The sequence below is a fragment of the Cydia strobilella genome, chromosome 1 (assembly GCF_947568885.1).
Source record: "Cydia strobilella chromosome 1, ilCydStro3.1, whole genome shotgun sequence".
Classification (NCBI taxonomy): domain Eukaryota; kingdom Metazoa; phylum Arthropoda; class Insecta; order Lepidoptera; family Tortricidae; genus Cydia; species Cydia strobilella.
In genome coordinates, this window is record NC_086041.1 from 6,120,481 (window position 1) to 6,141,699 (window position 21,219).

The window sequence follows — 21,219 nt, forward strand, 5'->3', positions numbered from 1 at the left end:
AATAAAGGCTAATTTAAACGATTGTAATTAACAATGATACCTATTGTGAACTTCAAAGGCAATAAATTACACTGCTCCTAGATTAGGCTACAATTTGTGTTTCGACACACATTTTAATCTTTTATAACTATACCTACTTCATAAATATAATGTATTTATAAAGTATGTACATATTATGTGCTTTTGCACATAAGTCCTTCAACAAAAACATTGGAAAATAATTACAACAGCTTCCAAGTGTTTAAAGGTAGGTAAGTAAATAAAAAAATATTAAATTATTTCTAGTACTTTTATATTTTTCTCTCTATTATTATTTTTTCTATGTATTGTATCTCATTCTATTTCTTCTATTGTATTTCGTCTACGGTGCTTTATGAATCTAACCTTTATTTTTACTCAACAATGTGTAGTAGCTGTATGATCCTTTGAGAATCTGAAATCAATAGAATACACTATAGCATATTAAATTATTGAAAACACTCTTGACTCAGGAACAAATATCCGTGCTCATCACACGAATAAATGCCCTTACCAGGATTTGAACCCGGGACCATCGGCTTCACTGGCAGGTCACTACCCACTGGGCCAGACAGGTCGTCGACATGAATATGAAAAATATGATTAAGTTTATATTTTATCACATTTCTTAATTTATAATAACGGAGGAGTACAGGTTGTTACAGTTTACAAATTCAAACATAAAGAGTTACGAATTTAGGGGGACTTACAACCAGCCAATTTTGTAAGATAACCGCTGTAAAAAATGTCCTAAGAACTACGTATATTTTGGTATAATCTAAACATTTTTATCACACTTGCTCGTAAAGAATACTCCAGAGATTACTCCAGTCATTATTAAATGACCCTGCCTAAATTTTCTTAAACCACGCCTACCTATAGAATACATGTTCAATCATTTATGGCTAAAATGCATCTCATAAAAGCTGTTTGTGATACTTCTCTTCCCTGCAAATTATTACACAATTTTCTAAATTAAATATTAAGCCTCATACCGCAACAAAAGTAGCAATAGTGAGATTTGTGAAAGGACCAGCTTCAAATATGATGGTCTTCCGCAGCTGCCCGCCCAGCAGCACGACGCAGCGACGCAAGCCGACCCCACATCGCCACCATTCGCTCTCATATATACCTCTATCTACGCTTTCGCTCTGGAAAAAAAATCGGGATTATTTCTACTTACACCGATATCATACATTTTCTGACTTTTTATCTTGTACCAGTAACTCAAGTGATGGTAGAAAATCAAAATCATAAGCAAGAAAAAGCATTGTAAAAGGTAGGTTGAGTAGTAGTATATTTGCTTAAAAACAACAACCTCTGATATCATGGAAAATCCGTATATTTTTCGTACTTTCACTCCCTGCTGTCATACGATACACTGATTTGGGGAAAATCCACTGATTCCAAGTTAGTATTAAAACTCCAAAAGCGTGCGATCTGTTTACTGGCTGGTGTTAAACCTTTTAAAGAACTATTTTAATAATGCTGGTATCATTAAAATAGTTCGCCTAAAACACACACACACACACATACACACACTCGTGTGATTCTATTATGAAACTCTCTAACGCTCGTTTCATAGAATCACACATGTTTTAAGGCCTCTCATTACGTATCAGTTGCATAAACTACTCTTATAGCTGTTCATTCAGATATTGCTAGAGATGATATTACAAGATGGAACATGCTCAGGAAATTGAGACTATTATTGCCTCAGTTGTGGTATTCGTCATAGAGGCTATAGCGTTCGCAGAAAATGCTGAAGACGCTGTTTCAATCCGTCTTACGTTACGCACATAGAGATTTGATCCCTTTTTAGGGTTCCGTACCCAAAGGGTAAAAACAGGACCCTATTACTAAAACTTCTCTGTCGGTCTGTCTGTCTGTCACCAGGCTGTATCTCATAAACCGTGATAGCTAGACAGTTGAAATTTTCACAGATGATGTATTTCTGTTGCCGCTATAACAACAAATATTTTAGTGGTTCCCATACAATAACCGTGATTTTTTTGCCATTTTCTGCGTCATGGTACGGAACCCTTCGTGCGCGAATCCGACTCGCACTTGGCGGGTTTTCTTTATTCTTATATGATACCTATATTTTTTGTTTGATAGATTGTTACATGGTCAAACTAATAAAGAAGCATCTTCTAGTTGTGTACAATACAACACAGTCACTTTTGGATTATCTACCAGTTAAGATTGAAAACGTAAATGGGAATTAACACATATGGTATGTTTTTCGATATTTTGTGTATTCAAGATTAAAATAAGTAAGCAACAACTTAATATCTCATAAAACATAATAAGTAAGCGCGATATGTATATGCAAATATTTTAGCTACGCGAGTGCCTACAATAGATGAAGGCTCACCATAAAATACACTTCGTTGCTATGCCAGCAATATAAAAATAGTTGCGCGATGAGTGCTGCCAGGTATTCTGCTACCCACATACGCGTCATAGTTGTAGTACCCTCCTGCAAGCACCGGGGCGGTATGAGAATTTTATTATGTTATAAAGCGTTTTATGTTTTATTGCGTTAAATATTTGTTTTTCCATCATATATAAACTCACACCGTTTGAAAAACGACCAACAAAAAATCAGAAACTCTTAAGTTATTCATATTCACGTTATTTCACCCTGAGTAGATATTTATTGAGAATTAAACCTACATACATTTTTGTATGAAATATTAACACACAATAAACCTTACGCTTCCAATTTGACTAGATACTTAATAGGTAGGTAGGTACCTACTATTAATTGAACATATAAAACTATTCGTAAAATTTAATTACACCGCGGTTTTTATTCTATATTAAAATTATCTTACTTCCGCAACTCCTCTGTTATAACGGAGATCCTGCTCGTTGAACGTCCAAATGCATTTTATTAAAAATAATACTATTTCCTTACTATACAATTTACGTTTTTTGCCAGTTAAGTGTTTTTCTAACATTCGTTTAAATAATTTAACCACACAATACACAATATAATTCCTTGAGGTACTTACTGTTGTCAAGAGAATCGCAATGGCGCAAATCATAAGTGAAAAAATTACGACGTATAAAAACATCACAGGCGATAGTAGAGAATTTAAGATTTTTGAATACCTAGAAATTTAACATGTTTAAAATATTAGGTTAGTGCATACTAGCAGAGTGAATTACGTTTATACATTCGGTAGAGATACACTAACCTCTCTTTGGACATCTTTAAAGATGTCTTTCTGTTCTGCAATGTAATGCCCACAGATAATGTTACGTAAAACAAATATACTTTTTCTAATGTTAATTTGGGAGATAAGGGGATGGTATTTTTTGTACATTTTCCTTCATAAATATATTTTTATCTACCTATATGATATATCCATACCTTATTAAAAAATATATTATTAAGAAAAGCAAAACCTTACTTAATCAATGACAGATGATGCATATGACATTGTTTAATTCTTTCCATCGATTCTGAATAACTGACAGGATTACCATCTTCACTGAACAATTTCTTACTCTTTGCTAACAAAAGCTCCAACTGTCCACGGAAAAATGACAGTAAAACCACGGTGTTAGCATCGTAATTCGCATTGATCACAGCTACGTAGAAACAAATCATAATTTGTTCCACTGTCTGAAAACAATATCCAAATGCCTTTGTTTTATCAAAAGGTACCCAAGAGCTCATTAATTCCGGGAAAGGAATAGTTCCATTCAACATTAGTTCGCGTTGCTCCGAAAATGATAAAAAAAAATCGACTAAAGGTGCCAATATCACCGTCAAGAACGTAGATGCAATGAGACCCCAAAAAAAACAAGTTACGTTCCTGGAGTACTTCGTATAATCTTCAATGATTGTGCTAGTCGTCTTCTCTTTTTTCTGTAGTTGGCTTCTTTCCAGTGTTGACACAAACTGAATAACATCTCGCCAATATGTCTGCCAAGCAACAAATGTGCCTGCTTTCACGACGCCAACCGTGGTGATCATTGTGAAAGAAAGATTCTTCAAGGCTAATTCCAGGTCTGCCCTGATAAACCAAAGTTCGACGTATAGGCTCACTAAAATTAGTGTAGCGGCAAGATGAATCAAATTGTAAATGATACGACTCAGGCCACTGTTTGGTTGCCACATGCCACAGCTCTGAAGACCCCGAAGCGTGGGCCCGAGCAACGGATGATTTGGGTCTTCCAATCTGGCCACATATTTTTTCAACATTTCCCTCATGTCTCGTCGTGTGATGTAGTTGAACGTTTTTTTCGGATTGGCTTCAATTTACTTAGGGAATAGAAATAATTCGTATTCATCTAATTAACTTTGCAATTTCTTAACACTTCAAAAATCATACGACTTTGCTTCTAAATAAAGTGTATGTTATTTCTGCATCATGAAACTTTACCCGGATTTAAAATAAACTTTCCTCGGTTTATTATTAAACAATTTGAAAAAAAATTAACGCCAACATTGACAAAAAAAGTACGTACGTTATGTAGCGAAATTTTTTACACACAACAAAATGTACCATTTACTGTAATATCATTTACTTAACGTAGAGGAACGGACACAATACATGTCATTTTAAAGGGCCGTGAGTCTGCGCCTGCAGTATAGCTTATTAAAAGAGACCATCACTTTTAGGCCCACTTAGAACTGATCGCGTATACAGTTCATCGTTCATCCTATTTTGTAAAATTAATAAGCATTTTGCCCAGACCCATTATATTTTGTAAAAGAAACGGAAATTGTAAATTTAAAGAAAGAAATGTTTTGATCTTGCAGGTAAAAAAAGGTTTTGAACCTCTTTAATACTTTGAGCATTTTGAGCAACAAAGCCTAGACGGAGGACTTTTTATATTGCGATGATCGCTCTTTCACTTGACTATTGTAATTACGAGTCGTAATTTACGACGGAGAATGGAGAAACATATTGGTGTCATTGAATTATTATGTATCTGAGTTTTTATATTGTTAGATTTAATGTATGTGTTAAATAGTGACATATTAGTGACATTACAGTATAACGTTAGAAGGAAATTGTTAAGGCGAGATTCCACCAGTGTGCGGCACTGTGCGGCACAAGCATATTCAGTACAAAAAGACTGATGAGACAATGATGTGTTTGACGAGATCTAATCCGAACCAAAAAGTCTACTAGTCCCCTTTATTGATGTCGTCAGTACCTCTGGAAAGTGCTAAATAATGTTGCACTTTCATACAAAAATTATAATCATCAAACATTTAATTAGCAAACGGGCACTTTTAGATGTCAAATTATTACAAGATAAAAATAACCAAAATATACGAAATACAATTTACAAATATGGAATCAATGAGATATTAGATACTTTATTAGAGATGTATTCTGTCTAAATGTCGAATAAAACAAAAAAAACTATATAATAAAAAATATACAAACAGACAGATACTAAAATTCTTTAGAGATGTAAGTCTAAGTGTCAGATATAAAATATATGTAATAAAAAACGATCATCAAATTATGTACAATTTTTTTAATTTAATGGATATACAGAAAAGCGGATATAAAATACCGGAGGGTTCCGTACAAATTTAACTTATTTTTTATTATTTTAGTGTAAGACGAAATTGCTTGACAAATCTCATAGTTCTAGGTCAACGGGAAGTCCCCTATGAATTTTAATTCCCTATAAAGTGTCAAAATATACGTGTTTTGCGGCATAAACGGCCGTATCTTTTTTTTACGTTAGGTAACTTAGAAGTGATTTTTCATAGCTTTAATGGACTGTAGACCTGAGTAAATTGTTTTAATTTCAACTCGATACCTCCACGCGTTCCACATATTATGGGTCTTGGCAGACAGACAGACGAACGGACGGACAACAAAATGGGATAAGGGTTCCGTTTTTCCTTACGTTATACTTCATAAATAACATCTCACCTCAACAACCACTTCATCAGTACAAGAAGAGCTAGGACAAGAGAGCCGTAGTGTATTGAATCACCAGACTTTTTGCTTCTTCCTAAATACAAATCAATAATCATACAAGTTTATATATGGACGAATTTATTAAGTTATATATTTTGTTAAAAAGTTAAAATTTCCTCATATGTAAAGGCAATTAATTATGTATCCTAAGTTGCCAAAAGTCAAGTCAATCATTTTAAGTTAAGTAAGTTTTTTTAAAGAACAAGGATGTAAAAATATTATAAACATATCGTTACCACTACAAACTTAACTAAACTACTTTAGTAAACTTGCTTCCACAAAATGTTCCACTGTCTTCGCTTTCGGCCATAGGGAAATAGTACTGGCGAAATTACATACAGTTTCGCGATGGTGTTCTTCTAGATTGACCACAACTTCAAGAGAAAGAATCCAATGCCCGCAACTTACCGAATTAATTGACAGATAATATAGACTTTAAACTGGCAGTTGGATATAATTTCAGTTTAATTTTTTGTTCACTTTTTACATGTTCAAAACTTTGCCCAGATTTCACTCCGCATACGTTATGACTTAAAACTTTATGGGAAACAATAGAAACCCAAAATTATGATGCCTATGACATTCCTTAATCCTTCCTAATATTATTTCTTGATTAACCAAATCGCAGTCATCAACGATGTGTTTGCATTTTTCCCTTAACATTGCCAGTTGGCCTCTGATGTTTTACCTTAACAGCCACTGCATTTTGAATCATAAAGCGCAATGACTCCCCCTCCATAGATATTAATTAGTATGTGAATGAAGATTGCTAGTGAATAGCCGGGCATTGTTGTTTTATCAAATGGAAACCACGAGCAGAAAAAATACGGCAATGGCTCCGTCCCATTACTTATCTGTTCACAGTATTCTGAACTTGTAGCATATTTTAGAAACGGCGCCGAAACCATAATAGTTATGTTAGTAGAAACTACAATATTCCAATACAAATACGTCACAATTCTTACGTAGTTTGTATAGTGTTGCTTCAATTCTATTGACGCATCATTCAAGCTTTCCGATTGAGAGATTTCTTCTGCTAAAATACCTTCTACCAACTTTTTCCAATCGGATGTCCACATAACGTAAGACACGGCTTAAAAAATACAAACCATTCCCAATGCCGTCAATAAAAGATAAGTTATGTAATGCTTCCAAATAATTATGCCTTATGATCCAAAGTTCCATTAGTTGACTAATTACAAACAAAAATGCGCAAAAGTGTATGACATTGTGACATGTACCTATTGCGAAATTTGCTTCCACATTGCCACAGGCCGTAAACATAAAGCCCTTTCAAATTGGGACCTAATAAAGGTTGTTTCAGATCCTCGAGTCCTTTAGCTAATGAAATTATATTTGGAAATCACTATTGTCCTATACAGAATACTTTGATGCAAATGCGAAGTTGTGTTTTATACCATTTTGGGCTATTATGAGAATGTGTAATATTAATAGAAATGTTGAATATTTTAAAATGCACAAAATAGATAAGACTGACTGGAACTTAAGCTACTTAACTGTGGTTTAATACTAGCGTATTTGGCTGATCGTGATCATTTATATGAGTTTGATTGAAAAGAGAAATATGATATACACATAGGTTCTGTATCAATTAAACTTTAAAATATTTTGTAGTGACAAAGCACATGACAATGTACCTAAATGCCGAATTTATTCAAGTACCTACTTATATTGATATTAATACTTTCAAAATGCGATAAATCGTCATATATATGATCCGAATAACCATTAAGAAAATCGGTCTCGAACGTACCTATATTTTCACTCGCATTTACTAGTTAAGTAAATTGTGTTGTGTGAAACCCTAACTGCCTTGCAAATTAACCGCCTTGTATTTCACACGAAAAGCACTTAAGGGGAGTTGTTTGAGAGGTTAATGAGTCATTAGAAATGCATGATACAAGGTCCGGCAGGGAGAACGTTTAAGGAAAGTTGAAAAGGTAGGAATTACTTTTTTATTGAGAGACTTTAGGAACTGAATTGCGTACGCCACAGATATCTAGTAAAAGTGATACGCATATTTTATTTTATTACTACATTATACAGAGGTAGGTAGAATCACCCAATCATTTTAATCTTAACGAAATAACGAAACGCCGTCCAGGTATATTGAATAGCCTTAATCTGAAAGATACACTGTCTGACTGTGCAGACTGAAAAGTTTCTAACAAGTTTATTAACTCCTCATAAAACTCAATTTATGTGCCGCCCAGCTATTTAAGGTACCTTTTCAGTTTCTTCTTTTTATTTTAAGTATACGTGTAGGTAAGTTGCTTGTCATGTACCTATACCTCTTTATCTTTATCTCTCTTTATCTTTATCTAAAAAAATTGTTCTCGCCCTCTTGCGATTAGTGTAAGCAGTCAAATCTAGATCGATACAGTATTGCTTTTGTTCTAATAAAATCGACCTGTCTTAGCTGTTATTTTAGTTTAATTTGCGTAGCTGCCGCATGGCGTTAGTTATAATCTCAGGCGTAATGTACGGCCAAGTTGAGTTTGGCCCAATATAACAGCTGTACGTAATACTACCATTTATTATAATATGTATTTTTAAATTATTTCTGTACTTTTTTTAATTTATTGAATAAGGAAACAAATTACAGATTTTCATCACCGTACTATCCTTTCCATCCTTTTGCCAAGTCATTATAAGTATGTATTAAAAAAATAAAGGTATCTAATATTGTTATGGTTGTAACACCCCCTAAACTGGCACTGACTAAAATAACCGACTTGGTTTCACATTACATCTCAAAACTATTTTGTAGTAGAAGAACTGCGTTGCGATACTTGCATCTTTTTAAATGCAATGTTTTTGATGGGATATATTATATGTTATTGTATGTTATATATTCAAATTCAAATTCAAAATTCTTTATTGCGTAAGACACACTTCTTTCATAATATAAGGTGATGGAGCCACCCGGTAAGCAAAATGCCTGTGTTGGGTGGCGCCGCTCTTCCTTCAGGTTACATAACTATATTTTAAGTATATTACGTACTTATGCTAAACTAATTAACTCTAATTAACTTATATTTACTTACTACTTATTCTACCCATGACTTGGTCAAGTTGAGAATACCAGTTGAGATGTTCATCAAGTAGAACTCCTAAGTATTTAGTTTGTTCAACCTTTTCTATTGTTGGACAGCCACAAGTAGACGAGGTTGAAGTAGGGCATGAATGAATCCTGATCGACATATCATTTTTGGGTTGTGTATTTTTCGAGATACTGAAGCATATATAATTTGTTTTTTTCGTGTTCAGTGTTAGTAGGTTCCTTTTGAGCCAACTGTCTATGTATGTCAAACCATTTTCAGCATAGTTCTTAACCTCATTCCAGGATTTGCCAGTAAATATTATTGCAGTGTCATCGGCATATGAGAACAGTTTTGCATTTGGAATGTTCATATTGCATAAATCATTTATGTAGACCAGGAATAACGTAGGTCCTAACACACTACCCTGTGGGACACCATATAGGCGACGTCTTCGAGCCCACTGACGATATCTCCAAGTTTCACCCTCTGTTTCCTATTAGTAAGGTAACTCTCGAATAGTGACAGCGGTGTTCCCCTAACCCCTATTCTATTTACCCCTATATTAATTTTGTTGTTTTTCTTGTTACCTGTCGTGATTGTTTCACCGGATGGTCTCACCGGAAGATCACCGCTGGAAGTCGCCAGCAACAGGCTGAGGTGAGACCATTTCGTGGCACTTTTTCTTTTTTATGTTTCTCTGTTTTGTATAATTTTCTATTTTTGTGTTTGTGCTAACGAATAAATTATTTATATTTGAATAGAAAGGTAAATGTTTCTTGCAATCCGATCCGGATATGTCTTGAGTTTTAGCTAAAATCAATTGGTGGAGGTAACGACCTTCAGCCATGATGAATACGATTCACGGAAGAGGAGGACGAGGAGGAACAATAGCAATAACAACAATATCCTGGGGTGTTCTACCTTTTCGCCGAAGTTTTATTGTCCGAATTTCACTTGCCAACCAACTTTTAGCAGATGATTTAGTTTGGCAACCAACATTCGGCAAACTTTCATTATGAGAACGTTTTACTTGGTAGAATTATTTGGATTTGGAATACATTTCTTTCGCCAAATCATACATTTGGCTGAATATTTTTAATACGATAACGTCTAGTCATTTGACAGAGTCAGGATAGGTGCGGCGACGAGCGAAGCGAGCAGGAGCGTGTTAGGTGAACTGCGACCAAACAGTGCGTTTTGAGAAGTGTCTTTTACAAGGTTTTATTTAACATGCAACCTATGTACCTATGTATGTACGGATTAAATCCCGACTTCCAATTAAGCTAAAAATTTGCATACATAAGTCAGATGACAATGCAATATTATGGTACCATCGAGGTGATCTGATGATGAAGACAGGAGGTGGCCATAGAAACTCGTGATAAAACAACGCAAACTAATTGTGTTTGGGGTTTTTAGAATTGTCTTGATGAGTATTAGTTGCCTGTGGAAAGAAAAGTACAGTCAGCGATAAAAGCTTGTAGCAAAAATTAAATTTTTGCCAAAAACTTATTTGTTTTAGTCCAAACATACAGTTGTTAACCGTTAGGTTGGGAAATAATATGAATTATTATGCTGTTGCTACTTAATCATTCGGCGAAATGGACTTATGTGAAAAATTGGTTGGGAAATGACATTCGGCAAAATATTTTTCGACAATGGTTTAGAGAACCATATTCATCACGTCATTTTAATCTGTGTTTTAATGTGTGTATGGACTTTGTCTGTCTGTAAAAGCATTTTTTTATCAGGCCTCATTCCTGGCTTTTTGGTAATTAACTAGATACTCATACATGTAGAGTTGCAGACCAATACATGCTAAGTGAGTAAATTCGTTTTCGTGTTACGATACAATAAGGATGAATAGTTAACCAGTGCTTGGTATGTTTTCCCGAATTACCTATGCAATGCAATTTATTTAATTTAAGTAGGTAAATTATCATTTGTTTGCCTCGCAAGGGCGAGATAAGCCAGTCAAAGGTGCCTTTATTGGTGATTTTGCGAACTTGACATGGGTTCGGCAAATTGCCTGTTAAAACTTTGTTAAGAGATAATGGAACGGCTTCGACTTTCCTGATACTATTATCATTCTGTTATTAACTTGTGAGGGCGTGATTTTGTAAATAATATAGCTCGCTGCGCATCAGTCTGTAAACTGGAAAAAGGTTTGGGCATTTTTCTACCTGCTTACAATAGGTTTACCTAACGTTCCCGGGTACATAAAAAGTTTTTAAATGTACATAAGGGGTAAATTTGGATATATGCCAAAATAGAATTTACGACCTAACAATAAGTATTTTTCTGAACTGTGCAGTCAATAATACTTAATACATTCATACCAGTAAGTAACTGAAACAAAGTTGGCCGGACAACGGAAACCGATTAAATAATCTGGACAAAGTCAAAGTCATAAACACAACAAGTGAAACGGAAGGCTGGTGTTGACATACAGTGCCGCTGTCCCACACGATTTAATTAAGAGAAGTAGGCGCGACGCAATGACCGCACCGGCTCAAAAATCTGTGCTATTTAAAGTAAATTTGAAAACCTTCTCTTTAAAAGTAGGTATGTTTCACAGGTTTTAAGGATTAAAAGGCAGAGAGCAGATTGGATCTAGCAACATTTCTTTAACTTTTTTAATAACAATACTTACGTAGGGACATATTAATAATTCATTAAAAGGAATCACTTCAAGTGCCCCGTGTTGTAATATAATTAATCGTTCTTTAGCCACTTTTGCTGAACAAACAATTTCATAAACACCAGTGTGTTTGGTTTATAAGTGATACTAATTCAATTTTATAATTGCTATTAGTTGTAATAGTTGTTGGATACAATAAATGTATATAAACATCACATAGGGAAAAAACGAATACTTACATATTACCGTAAAACACAACATACCGATTTTTAAAAATAACAGTGCCTATTTATGGAATACCTATGCCTGACCCAATTCCACCTTAGATGCAGTATATGTCCAGAACCCTGGTGTGGATCAATCGATGTGAAACAAAATTATTGACGAATCCACCAATTGACCTCTTCTTAGGGTTACCCAAAGGTTAAAAACGGGACCCTATTACTAAGACTCCGCTATCTGTCTGTCTGTACGTCTGTCACTAGGCTGTATTTCATGAACCGTCATAGCTAGACAGTTGAAATTTTCACAGATGATGTATTTATGTTGCCGCTATAACAACAAATACTTAAAACAGAATAAAATAAATATTTAATTAGGGCTCCCATACAGCAAACGTGATTTTTTTGCCGTTTTTTGCGTAATGGTACGGAACCCTTCGTGCGCGAGTCCGACTCGCACTTGGCCGGTTTTTTTGGTTATATCTTATTCCCAGCTAACCCTGAATACTCTTTGGACCCTACTAACTAAACATCCCCTCGCTCCAGCGGAACAACCTACTTTTTCAGCCATTTACTTTAGATTATTATTGCTTGGTTGATAAAATGTAGGTAGGTACAGTCACCATCAGATATATCGGAGCGCCCGAGGTGTTCACAATATCTGAACACGCACCCTAACGCCTTGACAATAGAGGACTGTTCAGATATTTGTGAGAGCCTTGACCGCTCAGATATATCTGATGGCGACTGTACTTAACAGAGCTCTGTTTCTTAAGTTATGTATTTTATTTAAAATGTAAGGTTAAATAAATATCTAATAAACCTATAAACAACCTTTGACGCTAATAAACACGAAAGAAGAATGTTACCAGACTGAGGAATTCTAACAAAGGAATTTAGCACATTCCGCAAAAGGAGTTATTTTCTAATTACTTACACGAGATATTGCCAATGGCCTTGTTCATTGTCCCGCAGTAAGACAAAAACATAAAACAAGTGCCAACGTGGAAGAAGTACCTACACTAATACAATAAATAACCAAACACACCGTTCCTATTGTATAATTTTCATTGTAAATAGTTTATTTTCACTGGAAAACGTCAATTGAAGTATTGAAATTAAAACACATACGCATACGTATACGATACACACCACGCACTCATACGTATTATTATTTACTCTAATTACCATTAAATAGAACTTGGCTAAAATCGGACTGAATAAGACTAATAAAATAAAATGTAGAGCCACGGCTAAAAACGGCGGTAAAATCACAAAATTGCGCTTTTAACTGTTAAGTGGTCGTTGATTTTTTAAGTTTTTTGTTTTACACTGATTTATTTAATTTCATTCATTTCATTTATTTTATTCTTAAACAATATAAGCATTGTGTCAGAAATTACATTAAACAACACACACACATTACATACACACACATTTTATATTATTACATTTATACATTTTTAACATGCAGTGTTTATTTAAATCAACATTTTATGTGACCGAGTAAAGAAAATAACAGGAAAAGAACTAACTAGTGCCTTGTGTTCCTCGTTCATTAAAATTTTAAAACAAGCTGCCTTGGAAAGATCATTTAGATCCAGGAATAACAAAATTCGTAGGACACACATTGATAGATTTTTCATTTTTTCCCCTATGTAATATCAACAATAGTACACATTTGCGTTAGTCATTTGAAACAGTAAAAGCTCGTGGCTCGGACGATCGAGAGCATTTTACACGTTATTCAATTTACCACAAAAATAATTGACTAAGCAGGAAAAGTTTGAAATAATGAATAAATTGTGGTGAAAATAAAATTATGATTATGCCTGACATCAGTAGGTTTAATACTTTTGAACTAAACAAGGCAAAAGTATGAATACGACTTATACGACCCACAAATTTCACAAGTAATCCGCTAACTTGGATATAAATCAAATGTTTGAAAAAGCCTCATAACTTTTTCAATACCACTGTTTTAATTTAAAAAGTTTGATTTTGTTTTACTTCACAAAGAATTTGATTCGCTCCCGAAGTCCGAAATGCAACCTTTCATCAAAAATATTAGAGGAAAGGAAAAAACTAGAGCTGCTTCAGTTTGTTTAGGATAAAGAACATAAATACTTAAGTAAAATCAAAGAAGAAAAGTTTCAGCAAAATTACAAACAATATAATATAACTATAATATAACAATATAATATAATATAACTTACTATGGAGTAAACTTAGGAACACTACAGTTCCTAAGGAGGTCACCAATCTGTTGAGATACTGGTACGAAAACCAAACGAACTACGTAAAATGGGGTGAAGCGACTTCTAACGAGTATAGGTTAGAATGCGGTGTTCGCCAGGGGGGAATAACCTCTCCGGACCTTTTCAACCTCTACGTGAATGACCTGATTGTGGGGTTGAGGAGCACCAGAGTCGGATGTCACATAGGTGGCGTCTGCGTTAATAGTTTAAGCTATGCGGATGACATGGTGCTCCTCAGCCCCTGAGGGCCTCAGGAGGTTGCTTCATTTCTGTGAGAAATATGCGATTTCTCACGGAATGAAATATAATGGCTCTAAAACTGAATACCTTGTATTTAAAGCGGGAAAGGGTCCGGAGAGGATACTGGACGTATTTTTAAACGGGTTACCTGTTCGAAGGGTGCAGCAGTTTAAATACCTCGGACATATTATAACCGAAAACTTGAAGGACGACAAAGACATCGAGCGAGAAAGAAGAGCCTTATCAGTGAGGTGCAACATGCTCGCGCGCAGGTTTGGCAGATGCTCCGACGAGGTCAAAGTGACGCTCTTTAGAGCATTCTGTCAAAGCTTCTACACAGGGCAACTTTGGACCAACTTCACCAGGAAAGCAATTAACACCCTAAGGGTTCAATATAACGACGCCTTCAGAATCCTGATGAAGTTGCCAAGGTGGTGTAGTGCGTCGAGTATGTTTGCGGAGGCTCGTGTCCCCGATTTCTTTGCCGTAATTCGGTCGAGAGTGGCGTCCTTTTGGAGTAGGATGCGCAGCACTGAAAACTGTATCCTTGCCGTAATTAGTGAGGATTTGCAAAGTCCAATTTGTAGGTTTTGGCTGTCTCTGCATCAAGATGCGAACCGGAAGTAGTAGGTTATTTTATTTTATTTTAAATTGTAATTTTAAATATATAATTATTGATTTTGATTTTTAACTGTTATTTTTACTTTTAACTTTTTACACTTGTCTCATCTTATAGGTAATTCTGTGTTTTATATGGGTGCTTGCCTGAAATAAAATCAATTTATTTTATTTATTTATTTATTTATTTATTTTAATAATCGCAATGCATCAAACGAAGGCGTGTTTTCCCCGTAAAGAAGTCGGAAATCAGTTTACAATTAATTACAGCTGACCTGACATCGGCCCTTGTTAAAAAAAAAATAACTTTCTTGTGTCTGAAAAAATGTTCCTGAAACTGGCAAGCGAGCAGCGCTGTCAAAAAATATGCTTTAACCAGAACGAATAGCTTTGTAACAATTTCCTGATTTTTTACTAACTATTTCACCTGAGCGCGGATGGAACGATCAGTTCAACGTCAGACTGGAAAGTTTAAGCCTCTCTAGAACTGATGAAAATTTTAATTTAGCTAAAAAATGTAGTTGTTGTTTTAGTTACAATACTATTTTTCAATCTTGTAGCACTATATAGTTATATATTAAAACATTCACAAAAATGGCCCAAGTAAATGAACTTTGTACAATTTAATCATGTTTCCTTTATATACTCAGTATCATAGCAAAAAATAGCCCATAGCATAGCTAGTAAATACACGAATGATAATTATATTTGTGTGATTGATGTGAATGAAGTCTCTATCGTTTATATGACGTGGGCGACATAGGCTACATTTTCAATCAACTTTGAAAGAGATTTATAAATATTGGATTTTTTTTAAAGTTCTTTTCTAAATTCGCCCTTTTCAAGAGACTCAAAATGTCCACGTTTCTGATATTAATTCCGGAAACAGTTTAAAAAGGCCCTCATTATTCGTAAAAATCCAGATGAAGGGATTAATTTAAAGGCTCCATGTATAGCCTACATGAATAATGCATCAACGCTCTCGCGTGGAAAGAGCAGACCTCGCCAATGTGGCTATCTGTATGCGCTCATCTAATTAAACTAAGAGGATTATTGTTACAGTAACTGGGATAAAATATTTAGAACTGGTCTCAAGCGAAAATATTATAGGAGTATGTAAGCAATAAAAAAAAATGTAAATATAAATGTATTTTCTTTCTTTCTTTCTTCAATAGCCATAAAGCTATATTGAAGTATTAAATAGGTATTATTTAATTACCACAATGTTAATACTTAACCAAAAAAAGTTGGTAAAATTTCAACGGAAAATTTTGGATTTTTCCTTCTTATGGCTGGGCCTTAGGAGGTTATAGTACCTACACTGTGATTATAAGAATCAGGTCAGAAAATTCGTTACTAAATTATTTCGAATTTTGTAAAGTAAAAATGTCCCACGCATTTATTTTTATATCTTCAAACAATGTTGGATCATCATGTAAAATACATTTCTATGTAAAACTTGTAGAATTATTGACTGGCTTCAACAGTTTTGATATAGGTATAATTCACTCATTGCAAGAAAAGCGATAATAATTATATAAAAAAATAGTTTCATTCGGACTTCGTAATAGTCCATACATTAGTACTTAATACTATCTTAAGCAACTAAACATAAATTATTATTACTATTAGTGTATTTCTATTTTGGCAGGAGCCAGGGATATGTTGCGTCTCCTTCTTGATGTAAAATCGAGTAGATACAGCCAGACAATTAAAAAACAAAGAACCTAATAAAACACATGACAAAAAGTAAACATCGCCCCTGAACTCCGCTAAGAGCTAAGAAAAGTGAATGTCAAATCTAGATAAATCTTCAGTCTGGCACGGCGCCTAGTAAAAGGAGTGTTTCACAAATACATCCAAGCATTTCTTTAGACTTTGTTTTAGCTGACGCGGCACTCTAGAGCCCCTCGTTTGAAGGCCAAGAAGCTCCTAACTGCTATGCTTAACTCTTTCTTGTCGGCAAACAAAAACAAATTTTATTACCAAAGAGAACGGTAGATAAAGTTATGGACATTCTAAAGGCAGGGGTACTATAAAATTTTGTTATTTTATTTATTCAACTATACATCTGTAACTTACAGCTAACAAAACAAGACAAATTTATTGGCATGTACAGTCGAAGGCAAAAATGTCGACGACTACGACGAAAACGACTTTAATTGTCTAAGGTGTACACATATTTTTGAAACTTTGGGAATGTATATATATTTATGCCCTTGACTGTGCAGTGAGCTTCGAAATTGCATGGAGAAATTATGAATGAATTGCATTCATAATTTCTCCATGCAATTTCGAACCTCACTGTACCTATGTGACATGGCAAATTTGTTGCCTTTAAGACTTGTGCACACCGGATGCGTGTGCGTAGACGTGCACCTGCACGTGCGCGTTGTAATATACAGATCCTTATAAGAGACGTCACACCGCTTACGTGACGTGTATAAAGATCCTTATAAGTTACGGCACACTCCGCACACCGCTTACGTGACGTGTGGCGTTGTAATATACAGATCCTTATAAGATACGGCACACCCCCCACACCGCTTGCGTGACGTGTGCGTGCGCGGCTCAAATATTTTAACAAAAAATTTAATATTTTTGCACGTGCACGTCTAGTCGTCTACGCACACGCAGCCGGTGTGGCCTGGCCTTAAAACTTATTGTATTTGTTCGATGGGCGTTTTCTAAAATAAATATTGAAAAGCTGATTCTTGTAAATCTGGACATTCTTGGGCTCATTCTACTCAGAATCGACAGCATTCTCCATCCTGCCATTAAAACCAGATGTCCCAAAATGGTCCTTCCATTACGTCACGTTAATAGTGTAATTTTTTTTTCTTGTAGGTGCGTGACGTAGTGGAATGTACAATTTTCATACAAATTTTTGGGACATTTTTTTATCATCAGGATTGAATATCCTAATGATTGTGAGTTGAAAGAACTCAAAAACACCAGGATCCGTGAGAATCAGGTTTTCAATATTTATTTTAGAAAACGCCCCGATATAGCTGGTACTCCACCTATACATATACCGAGTTGATATTATTATAATATTGAAGGTGTTTGTAATCCTTTTCGGAATTAATCAGCTGTATTCAAAACATGTCTTTGAGAAGTTTTTAATTTAGGTACTAGTATATTGGGTTGGTAGTCAAAATTGTACTATACAAATAACGAACAAAATGCGGAAAAATAATGAATAAGTTCTGGTGGGGTACAATATAATTATGAGTACCTACTTTACAGGTGCTTCAGTGGTTGCTTTTAAGCAGTTCCACTAAGTACCTATTTTACAGGTGCTTCAGTGTTTTCTTTTAAGCAGTTCCACTAAGAAGTACCTACTTTACAGGTGCTTCAGTGTTTTCTTTTAAGCAGTTTCACTAAGAAGTACCTACTTTTTATTATTATTATTATTTATTTGATACACTTTTCAAAGTTCTAAAATGTGTATCTAGTCTATTTTTGAAAGTGTTCACTGACGGTGCACTGACAACAGTTTCTGGTAGAGAGTTCCACACATTTACCACACGATTCGGCAAGAAGTGTTTGCTAGGGTTTCTAGCACACGGGGGTTTGACAAGTTTCTTAGAGTGTCCTCTCAACTCTGCATTCTGGCTTGATATGTATAGGTCTTTAATATTTGGAACATTGTAGTGTCCAGACAAGATTTTGTATGTCTCAATAAGATCGCCTCGCTTCCTTCTGTCCTCCAATGTTGTAAGACCTAGTTCCTGAAGCCGTTCTTCATATGGCTTGTCCTTCAATGAAGCAACCATTTTCGTTGCTCTTCGCTGTACCTTTTCCAGCAATGTGATGTCCTTACTTTACAGGTGCTTCAGTGTTTTCTTTTAAGCAGTTTCACTAAGAAGTACCTACTTTACAGGTGCTTCAGTATTTTCTTTTAAGCAGCTCCACTAAGAAGTACCTACTTTACAGGTGCTTCAGTGTTTTCTTTTAAGCAGTTCCACTAAGAAGTACCTACTTTACAGGTGCTTCAGTGTTTTCTTTTAAGCAGCTCCACTAAGAAGTACCTACTTTACAGGTGCTTCAGTGTTTTCTTTTAAGCAGTTTCACTAAGAAGTACCTACTTTACAGGTGCTTCAGTATTTTATTTTAAGCAGCTCCACTAAGGAGTACCTACTTTACAGGTGCTTCAGTGTTTTCTTTTAAGCAGCTCCACTAAGAAGTACCTACTTTACAGGTGCTTCAGTGTTTTCTTTTAAGCAGTTTCACTAAGAAGTACCTATTTTACAGGTGCTTCAGTATTTTCTTTTAAGCAGCTCCACTAAGAAGTACCTACTTTACAGGTGCTTCAGTGTTTTCTTTTAAGCAGCTCCACTAAGAAGTACCTACTTTACAGGTGCTTCAGTATTTTCTTTTAAGCAGTTTCACTAAGAAGTACCTACTTTACAGGTGCTTCAGTATTTTCTTTTAAGCAGCTCCATTAAGAATACTAGGTACTTAATAGGTACCTACTATTCCCAATACTTTATACATATTTGTCGTTTTCAAGAAAATGGTACCATATTGTCGCTTGCCATAAGGACGCTCTGACAGGTTTTTCGTATAAAGATACAAGCAATTTTCGTCCTTATGTTAAGCGACAATGTGTTACCTTGAAAACTTCACTTATATAATACAGTTACAAAAAATAAATCGACACCTCACATAGTTTGCTATTTTTTCTTCTGCACTAATAAATATAAAAACAAAATTATCACTTACTATAAGGACGAAATTGGATTGTATCTTTATACGAATAACCTGTCAGAGCGTCCTTAATTATGGCAAGCGACAATGTGCTACCTTTTGATTGAAAACGGCACATTTTATCTATACAGTGTGAGTAAGCTCCCCAATCATACCCTTCCTCGTCTTATAGGCCTCCGTATCAAGTAATGCGATTAATGCCACGATAATTCACTGGGGAGTCATTAATCCTCACCGTTATCTAAGCAGCGTTTACTTAATGAGATAGTTGCAAGGGTAAATGAGATTAGAGTCAAAGGTTGTGGTAAAACTTTTATACCTGTACGCTTCTGTATTTATGTCATAAATGCTAAACTGTTTCTAAATACATATTTTTCAGTTGGGTTGGAAAGGAATAGAATACTAATAACACTTCTTTTGCCTTGTTTCTTTCTGCCTTACAATGGCGTGGCCAACTACTGCGTGGTAACTACGTCACATCCGTCGATGGAGTCTTCGCTCCGCAAATGTCCACCTTCATCAAACATCTCGGTGAAGCCATCGCTGACCGGTGAAACAGATCCCTTAGTGTAGTAATGGGCTGGCTAAGATCCAAAATTATGATTTCGATAATCCGAGCCACCAGCATGTGTATCCGTGGGACACGGCACAGATTCAAATCCATCCAACATTTCTTCGGTTTCAATGACGGTGCAGCCCTACCCAACCCGTCTACCTCTAACCTGTACTAGCGTCGTTTTCTTGTCGTTGCTCATTTCTGTTTTTTATAACTTTACATTTCTAATTCTAATTTTGAATTTTATATCTATTTTTTTTTAAGTTGATTGTATTTTAATTTTAATTTTAATTTTAATTTTAATTTTAATTTTAATTTTAATTTTAATTTTAATTTTAATTTTAATTTTAATTTTAATTTTAATTTTAATTTTAATTTTAATTTTAATTTTAATTTTAATTTTAATTTTAATTTTAATTTTAATTTTAATTTTAATTTTAATTTTAATTTTAATTTTAATTTTAATTTTAATTTTAATTTTAATTTTAATTTTAATTTTAATTTTAATTTTAATTTTAATTTTAATTTTAATTTTAATTTTAATTTTAATTTTAATTTTAATTTTAATTTTAATTTTAATTTTAATTTTAATTTTAATTTTAATTTTAATTTTAATTTTAATTTTAATTTTAATTTTAATTTTAATTTTAATTTTAATTTTTTTTTTAATTTTAATTTTAATATTTGATATGTTAAATTGTATATGGATTCCGAATTGTCCGAAATAAATTAATTTTATTTTTATTTATTTTATTTATTTTTGATCAATAAATGTTACTTCTACGTAGGGGCAATATAGCAGTCACCTTTTTTTTATAGAGGGGGAATGCATTACGCATACTACCCAGGCGCAGGGACGGGCCTGGGATGGTTATGTGGGATTCCCATACAGGCTTATGGGACCTATGGTTTACCCACTAAAC

General features: G+C 34.4%; 1 protein-coding gene and 1 pseudogene across 1 annotated transcript; both read right to left on the reverse strand.

The window, feature by feature from the left end:
* Positions 1–355: 355 nt before the first annotated feature.
* LOC134755668 (odorant receptor Or2-like) lies at positions 356–4,376 on the reverse strand. The gene is made up of 5 exons (XM_063692209.1): positions 3,441–4,376; positions 3,039–3,138; positions 2,396–2,500; positions 1,014–1,169; positions 356–433 (listed from the first exon to the last, which is right to left on the reverse strand). Exons 1-5 carry the CDS (start codon positions 4,244–4,246, stop codon positions 380–382), a joined length of 1,221 nt encoding a protein of 406 aa, XP_063548279.1. The 5' UTR covers positions 4,247–4,376; the 3' UTR covers positions 356–379.
* Positions 4,377–6,515: 2,139 nt separating this feature from the next.
* Positions 6,516–7,335, reverse strand: LOC134747787 (uncharacterized; annotated as a pseudogene).
* Positions 7,336–21,219: the final 13,884 nt, after the last annotated feature.